Source organism: Cololabis saira, chromosome 9 (genome assembly GCF_033807715.1).
Source record: "Cololabis saira isolate AMF1-May2022 chromosome 9, fColSai1.1, whole genome shotgun sequence".
Lineage (NCBI taxonomy): Eukaryota > Metazoa > Chordata > Actinopteri > Beloniformes > Belonidae > Cololabis > Cololabis saira.
The window spans coordinates 37,052,293-37,061,257 of record NC_084595.1 but is presented as its reverse complement, the minus strand read 5'-3'; the positions used below and the strand labels follow the sequence as shown (position 1 = coordinate 37,061,257).

The window sequence follows — 8,965 nt, the reverse complement described above, 5'->3', positions numbered from 1 at the left end:
GCAGGAAATCCCTGTTGCATTGTGGGGCCATGCTGGTACTGTAGCTACAACTGGATGCAAAATAAGTTGAATGAAGATGTGTCGTAAGAAGCCCATAAAAACAGAGGCAGGTGATTAACTGAAGCAATTTTGCATCATTTACATAAGATGGAGCTTTTGACCGGTTTAGGTCCATGTGGGATCATAAAGACTGCAGGGCTGAGTCCACCTGCAACCTCCACTGCAACACCATGTGTTTCATTATCTGGTTGGTGCTCTGTGTGTAAATATAGCCAAGCAGTTATATTACAAATGTCTTTAGTCACATGTGCAATTTACACAATCGATGGATGCAGGACCTACATGCTCTTCTGGCACAGTCCCTCACACAAAGGCTGGAAGGTCAAGCATATATTCATTTGTATATGTAGCATCTACTTTGTTCCACATTTTGACAACATAAACTCTTTGCACGAGGAAAGAAGATGTAGCTAAATTTAAGACAAATCACAAGTTCAAAAAGCTATTTTTCAGTTTTTTAGAACATGATAATTTAAGTAAGCATGATGAACAAATGAATGCTTAAACAGAGCAAAAGTGGACCGCACTGCAGTAACTCAGCGCTGACCAACAAATGAGGCTGTAGTGTATGAAAGTCTCAAATATGAACAGTGGAAGTGCCCTGTGTTGTTTTACATGTTTACAGCATGCAGCAGGCAGGAAAGCAGTGAAAAGCTTTCCCATTGTGTCTTTTTATTAAATTATTCTCTATCAAGCCCTTCTGGTTATATCCATACAACAGTATCTAATCATAATTATGAATCTGGTTTGTTGGAAGAAAAATGGGGGAAAAAAGTGAAATGGACAGAGCAACATGTAGGTTTTCTGTTACTGGTGTACAGAGCCAAACATGTAGATGCCAACATGGCGGACTTCCACAAGAATGCAGTTTGATGCTATTTCTTTTTTCTTACTAAATATAAGAAACAACAAGGTCTAGGTTTGCAGCTCATCATTAAAGTAGGTTACAGCAAACAGAGCACACGACTGCAAAACAAATTTTCCAAAACAATTTCATCTAATTTGTAAGTTACCGCGGAAACGATGAGCTTAAGTGTGCGTCACTGTGTCGTACCGCTGGAAACATTTGAAGTGTTCCCTGTAGCTTATCAAGATGTATCCTTAATCTGCTGTGATTATTTGCAAGTCTTTGGCCAGTTCAGCTGCACCGATCAGTTTCCAGTCTCTCCTTTGACTTAATTTAATTTTTTTTCCCTCTGTCACAAAACGAGCAGCTGGTCCCTCTGCAACAACTGACGGAGAGTCAAACAATAAGCACGCAATAAGCAATAAGTAATCATTCCTGACAAACAAAGATCTTAACTCTTTGCTGGAGTCTGTGTAGAGAGATGAACAAATAAATATTTCCGTTATTAAAGAGCTGAACCTCAGTTTGGTTCTCTCAAAGATGTGCACAGACACAAAAGCGTGCAAGCTTGTGTGCCAGCCCTTACTAGGATAATGTAGGGTTTAATCTATACACACCAAATGAATCCCCAACCTTAACTTAACCTTTTTCTTAATTTACAATTCACCCCATAACTGCAACCACTTACCCAGAATTACCCCAAGAGGTGAGTTTTAGTGCCTGTGAAGACAAACGTTCCCGACCAGATCAGTGTTTACATGGGCGGCGTTCCCAACGGGGTTCTCGAGGTAACCAACACTTGCCAAACGCACGCACAAATACGCTCCCCAAGCGGTACTGCTGTTTAGCAGTCGCACACAGATTACTCAAATCCTCTCCGTAACTGCCCCGCACCCCCTAAGAATGGCATTTTTATGACGGAGTTCACGAAGTAGAAGTGCTTTTTAATATCTCCATCTTCAATAAGCTGTGAGCCTGCCTGTGTAATGTCTGCCATTTCTCATCCCACCTCTCGGGTGTTTTTTCACAGCCAAATTACACAGTGAAAATTTTATCGTAGAGGAGATTGGAACTGGGAAATGTTCAGCAGGGTCACACCCTCCTTAACAGGAGTATTCATAAGATAAAAAAAACCTTACTCCTCTCCTTACCTACTGTGTGTGCGTTTGTTTTTTTCCTGATGAGCCTATTGTGTGTCATGTTATTGGAGAGGGTCCGCTGCCCTGACCGGTCCTGCTTTGTATTCTAGCTGAGGTCTGGGAATCAGGAGCACGAGGACACTGTGTCTGTATGAATATACAATGCTGTAAACACACATGTCACTGCCACTCATCGGCTCACCTCCTCGTGCAGCGTAATTCAAACAGCCTCCATGAATATGGAAATGGCAAACGGTGGAGAGAAAAAGAGGAGGCATCGCTCTGCGGTCGCATGTTGTTTGGCTAATAAACATGCTCGTCTAGGGGGCTGGGAAATCTCCGAACTGCCCATATGCATAAATAACTATTTACCAAAGGCTTGATGACCTCAAGTGTAACGAGATGTCACAATAAGTACGTTGGTGTGTGCATGCATGCCACAAGTTTCGTGACTTGAACACAGCTGGCGGCGAGTGACATTATTCAATATGTGTGTGTGTATTTGTGCATACAGTATCTGACATTTGCCAACATACTCTAATTCCTTATAGGCCTCCTCTGTGTTAGTTGGCAGTGGGCAACATTATGCCGTGTCTGCAGCAGCCTACTTCTCATGAGATTTCTCAGTGACATATTGAGCATCCATCGGCCCACAACGTTATGGACTATTTCCAGAACTTCTATGGCATTCAAATTTTTTTTTTCTTGGCAGCTAAAAATGGCTTTAGATTGCACTTTGTTTGAACATGCTTCCTAGAAAAAACACCAGCCACTTACCGTTTTTCATCTGCGAGAACACGTACTCCTGACTTCCTGGAAATTATAACTGCGTCGTTTTACATAATTGCAAGATCATTTCCAGGAAGACAGTCAGGAATACCACGTAATTGTCCTGCCATTGTCGTCCATGATGCTTCATTATGTGAAAACGAATGAAATAAATGAAGCGGAGAATGACTCATGTTTTTTCAGGTTGCTTTATTTCCAAACTGGAGAGGGGCTGATGACAGATGGGAGATAGGAGATTGTAAAGCTTAGACCAAGCAGTTTGGCCCAAACACAGTTGGAAGGAGACAATACAAAGGGGTTTTGAGGGGAAAGGATGGTGATCAAGCGGCAGGTTACTGCATCTGTCACCTTTAAGCCATAAATCATACTCTTTATTTTTTTTTTAAATAAACAAAGCAGCAGTTTCGCCACCTGAGGCTATGGCTGGCGTGTTTGAGCAGCGTATCAACTCATATTTATTGGAAACCGCCATGAATCCATGACCTCTGTGGTTAATTTTGTTATATTTTTGTAGCTGTAGCTGTTTGCATTACTGGAGAGAAAGATTAACTCTTTCAAATGAGTGCAGGGAACGCTTAAACAAGTGCACGGAGCTCTGGCTCACAATTTGATTTAATCAGCCATTAGAATCTCCCAGCAGCTCTGTGTGATATGGATTGTGGCTTTAATGTCCTACGAATCATCCAACTGAAACCGGCTGTTGGCGCTATTGACATTTTCATGCTCGATTACTGTTCTGGGTAAAGTTTGACAACAGTGGCACTGCTGAGGAGAGTTTTTCCTGCTGCAGATTGCTTGATTAATTGTACATCCATAAATGTGCTTGTTTCTATGAGAGATTTTATGGTACTATAGCTAGATGAAACAATGACAAATGTTGCATTGCAGGTTCTGCATTGTGCACAATACTCAAAGTTCTTGAACCTTCATTTTGAACACAAATACAAAGTCCAAACTTAAACATATTGTATATCTCAGTCTCACAAAGCAAGAGCTTGATGCCATAAGCCAATTTTGTTCTCATTCAAGAAATAAAAATCTGTACAGTGTTTTTTCTCTTTGATCAGTTTGCTTGATTTTCAGAATAAAAGCACAGCAATTGGACAATAAATAGATGACTGACAGGAAAACACAGGGTAGTTTGAAATAAATAATAGCCTGTGTTTTTCGATCTGTTTCTTTGTATCGCACACACCGAAAATAAACCAGCACTTTATAAAAACAACACTGAGAGACAGATATCACTGAGTCAGGCTGGTGTCCGTTAAGGCTCTTTGGTCCCTTGAGGTTGGTCACTAAAAAGCCGTGTACTCGGACAGCATTACGGATAAGCGCTGACTTTCACTTCAGTAAGACTGTCTCACCTGCTGATCTCTCTCTCCGCTGAGTGAAACATTCATGTGACAGACAGCAATGTGATGCCTGTGCCAGCAAATCACATCCATGTTCTTATCAATATTACAGTAGTAATAGTAGTACATAGCAGCCAGAGGAGGCACTGACACTTTGTACAGAAACATTGAAGTCACCATGCATGCACAAACCCTCTCTCTCTCTCTTCCACACACACACACACACACACACACACACACACACACACACACACACACACACACACACACACACACACACACACACACACACACACACACATGCACGCACACTCTCACAGGTCAGCAGAATTATACAATTAGTAAATTGATGCGTTGCTGCTGACAGCCCTTGTCCCATAGAGTCAATAAGCCCGTGTGCTGTTCACAGTTAGACAGTTTTTTTTTTCCTGTCTGTCTGTGTCATTGTGAGAAAAATGAGTGTGCCTCCCATCCCCTCTTGCCTCTCTTCAACAAACCAGAAAGTGCCAATATGGTTCGCGGCAGGCGGCGATGTGTAAGAGGCATTGTTAAAGAGTGACTCAGCCACACGGTTCTCAATAATAACACTTACAGCTGTAATTAGGGGTAATGTCACACATCCATAATTGCATTGGTCATATGCCATTTATAGTTAATGTAAATTTCTACCTAATAAAAGCTGCTGATGGGGAAGCAGGGATTTTAGGTAAATATTTGCAAATTAAAATGACAAGAATTTAGTTGGTTTTTTTTTGTTTTTTTTCAGTCTCGAGCAGATGCACCTCCCATTAAAGACACAATGAATAATTTCTGAAGTAGTTTCAAGAGGCTCACAGCAGTTTTGATTGTTACTTAAATGTCCAAAGAATGAGGCAGCTCGCTGGAAGAGATGCTCAGGCCAGCTCATTAATGTGATAGTCTAGCCAAACACAGGAAACAACACATCAAGATAATGGCAGAGGTCACGCCTTCTTCTTTCCACATCTCAATTACATACATGTGATTTCCCACGAAGTCACCAAATTAACCCACACATCATTTAATTTTGTAGTTCAGGACAGGTGAAAGCCGGGATTGATTCCATTTTTGACTCCTCGGCCAGGAGGAAGGGCGCTTTCCACATAAAAGTCCACAAGTTTAGTCTGAAAGGACGCCCTTGTTTGTGCTATAACATCTGAGATCTTTAGAAACCCTCTTCTTGTTGTTGCACTTTAAAATCGAGGAACACATGTTTGCCCTGCAGCATGGCAAATTAAGACTGCAGACGTAAGAAATCACCGCTAACCTTGTGTCCTCCTTGTGCTCTGTGCTGATAAATAAAAGGCCCCAGGCTCACAGGAAACTAAGGTCACTTGCCTTGTCTACCCGTTAGTCCTAGACTGCTTAAAAAACCTTTTCTATATGAAACACCCTTTATTCACATTGACGAGTTAATTCTCAGTGTCCATCCTGCTTGCTTATAGATCTCCCGCCAGTTTTATAGAGTGTGTACACTTTCTTCAGCGATGCTGCACCACTTTGTCTCGCAGCATTATTCACAAGTCAATGAGATCCGGGGATAAAATGTTGCGTTCAAAATCTTATCAGCAGCACTGAAGTTCTGAGCGCTTTAGCACAGTCAGCCTGCTCTGCCTCCTTTTTATGTCCTGTTTTCATCTCACATCCTGTAAAAATTTGCGTCTATCAGCTGCAAGCCAGGATTTCACAGTCCAGGTCGCCTGTTTGCACTTTGTGGCTGCAAAATTGTCTCTCAGCTCTGAATTTCATGCTGGAATTTCCACAAATTAACATATTTTTAAAACAGCCCTTTAAGTGTTCTGAAAATGGAAATGAATTTTCTTTTATGTCTCAGAAAGAGAGTTTTTTTTGTGTGTGTGTGGGTGTGTGTCCATGTCCGACGCGGCACATAGTTTTCATGCTAAAAAAAAGTACCCTTGGTGCTTCTGCACAATATCTTTTTAAAGGCCTTTCTGAAATCTTTGTTGAATATGGTGTATATGACCGGGTTAAGGCAGGAGTTGCAATAGCCAATCCAGAAGAAAAACTTAAAAAGTGGGTCTGGGATAACGCAGGTTTCTGGACACACTGCCTGTAGAGAGTAAGAGAAGAAGAAGGGGAACCAGCACACCACGAAGACGCCGATGACCACCGCCAGAACGAAGGTGAAGCGTTTCTCTCTGTTGACCATGGCTTTACGTCTCGCTGCTCCGGGGTTGTTCTCTGTTTTGGACTTTCTCCCCGGCACCAGCCGGGCCCCCTTTGAGGTGGCGATAATGTCTCGGTAGCGCTTGACTGAAGCCGGGGAGTGGATGCCCCCGGGTGACCCCGGCATGCTGGCGTTGCCGTGACCCCCTCCTTGACTGTGCTCCATATCACTGTCTGTGCTCGAGCTGTCACCGTTGTTGTTGTCAGCCTTTTTCCCCCTCAGACACTTGCCCTTCTTCCCCCCCTGTTTAGCTTTGGGGGCCGGCTGGGGTACGGGGGAAGGAGTGGAGGGGCCGTGGGAAGAGCTATCGGGGAGGTTTGTGACAGGGGACATGGCTGTAGAAGGGGATGGAGGCTGCAGGAAGCTGTTGGGGCTTGGGTTATGGGACGGTGGGGAGTCTCCCGTGGCTGGAGAAGGGGTGACAGCAAGGGTGGGGGGTCTGGCATTGGATGCTTTCTTGCATGCAGTGTCGTCTTCATCTTCTGTCCCGTTGGCTTTTACGTGTCGTGGATGCTGACTTGGTGTCGCACAGCCAACACCATCCTTCCTGGGCTCTCCTGGTGGGCAGCGTGTCCTCTGCTTGGCTATTTGGTAAATTCTTACATAGACGAGGATCATGATGAGACATGGGGCGAAGAAGGAGCCCATGGTGGAGTACAGGATGTACCAGCGCTCATCGTTCAGCTGGCACAGAGGTCCTCTCTCATTCTCTGCGTCGCCTGCCTTATTCTTGTTAAGTGAGAGAAGAGGCGGGAAGGATATGACTGCAGAAATGAGCCACACCACCACAATAGCGCATTTGATGCGCTTCGGAGTCCGCTGGCGCCCGTAAGTGACTCTGGAGATGGACAGGTAGCGGTCCAATGAGATGGCGCACAGGTGCACGATGGATGAGGTGCAAAACAGCACGTCCAGGGCCAGGTAGATCTCGCACCACAGAGACTTGAAGTACCAGTAGCCAAGTAGTTCGTTGGTAAGGGAAAAGGGGATGATGAGTGTGGCCACCAAAATGTCTGCAGCGGCCAGGGACACCAGGAACAGGTTCTGTGGACCTCGGAGGGAGCGGCTGGTCAGGACGGCGATGATGACCATGATGTTTCCCACGATGGTGAACACGACCATCAAGGTGATGGCGGTAGCGAAGGCCACCGTGGCTTCAGGGGAGTAAGGGGCGAGCGGTCGCACGCTCTGGTTGCAGGGAGCCGAGGCTCCAGAGCCGCTCGCACTGACGTTCCAGCCGTTCAGCTCCATGGAGCAGCTGCTGTCTGCAGCCGAGGCCATGTTGGAGCTCTCTGTCTAGATGCAAAGAGGAAATGAAGAATGAATATATACATATATACATGCATTTGAACGCACATACATACATACATACATACATACATACATACATACATACATACATACATACATACATACATACATACATACATACATACATACATACATACATACATACATACATACATACATACATACATACATACATACATACATACATACATACTGTACATACACACACACACACAGACAGACACACACACACACACACACACACACACACACACACATATATATATATATATATATATATATATATATATATATATATATATATATACATACATATATATACGCACTGAATAACCTTTATATACAGAATATTGTATTTGATTGCAAAACCATTTAAATAATTTCGTCTATAACAAAAATAACATTCTTTTTTGCATTAAAGGGACATAAGTTTCTTATAAAATAAAGTCCAGCATCATATTTACCTCAGTTCAAATTGTGTCACTGTGTTGATTTCAAATGATGGATCCCATGCACCCTGCGCGGCATTTCTTCCAAGTCCATTTTAAGCAACACATTCAGTCCCAGGCGACAGTCAGGCCACTGCTGTGCAATTAAAAATCTTTGCCAATTCGGGGAACAGATTTCCCCCTATAAAAATAATTTAAAAAAATCGTATAAACGAAAAGATTTAGTGACGGGGTGCGTCAGCTTTTCCAGAGTTGCAAAACAGTCCGAAGAACTAAAACTTATTTTGCCCAGATGTAGGCTGTCTTTTAATTGATTAATTACTGTCTTGAGGATGAGAAGATTTCATTTTAAACAATCTAATTTGGAGTCATTTACAGCGAGGCTGCACTCAATATAAGACGTATCAGAAGACATACTGACACTCCCCGTGCGTCCTCGTTTGGAGACGCATGATTACGCATGATTACGGAATAAAGAATACAATAATATTGAAAGAACGCAATAAAAGTGATATCCTCTACATAGACTTGAGTACTAATAAAAGATACTGGTAGCTTATTTCATCACAAAGGATGGACTCCCGATGCCAGCGCTTCGAGCCAACCGCAGGAGAAAGGACGCAAAGTTCAGCCCGAGCTCTCCAACCTTGCGCGCGGAGCCAGATGTTCTATCAAAACGTTTCCTCGGCGCACTGATCTCCGCTGAGCAGCTTATAGGTCACAGCGTTTCAGGAGTTGCCTTTTGGTCCTGGTTGCTACAGAAGTTTGCCGGGATGCCGTGATTCAGCCTCTCTGCCGACGCACATCACTGG

The 8,965-nt window shown here is 43.5% G+C and overlaps 1 protein-coding gene across 1 annotated transcript; it reads right to left on the bottom strand.

Moving 5' to 3' along the window:
• Nucleotides 1-3,042: 3,042 nt before the first annotated feature.
• adra2b (adrenoceptor alpha 2B) lies at nucleotides 3,043-8,965 on the bottom strand. The gene is made up of 2 exons (XM_061730062.1): nucleotides 8,169-8,965; nucleotides 3,043-7,689 (listed from the first exon to the last, which is right to left on the bottom strand). The coding sequence occupies exon 2, from the start codon at nucleotides 7,672-7,674 to the stop codon at nucleotides 6,106-6,108; it is 1,569 nt and encodes a 522-aa protein (XP_061586046.1). The 5' UTR covers nucleotides 7,675-7,689; nucleotides 8,169-8,965; the 3' UTR covers nucleotides 3,043-6,105.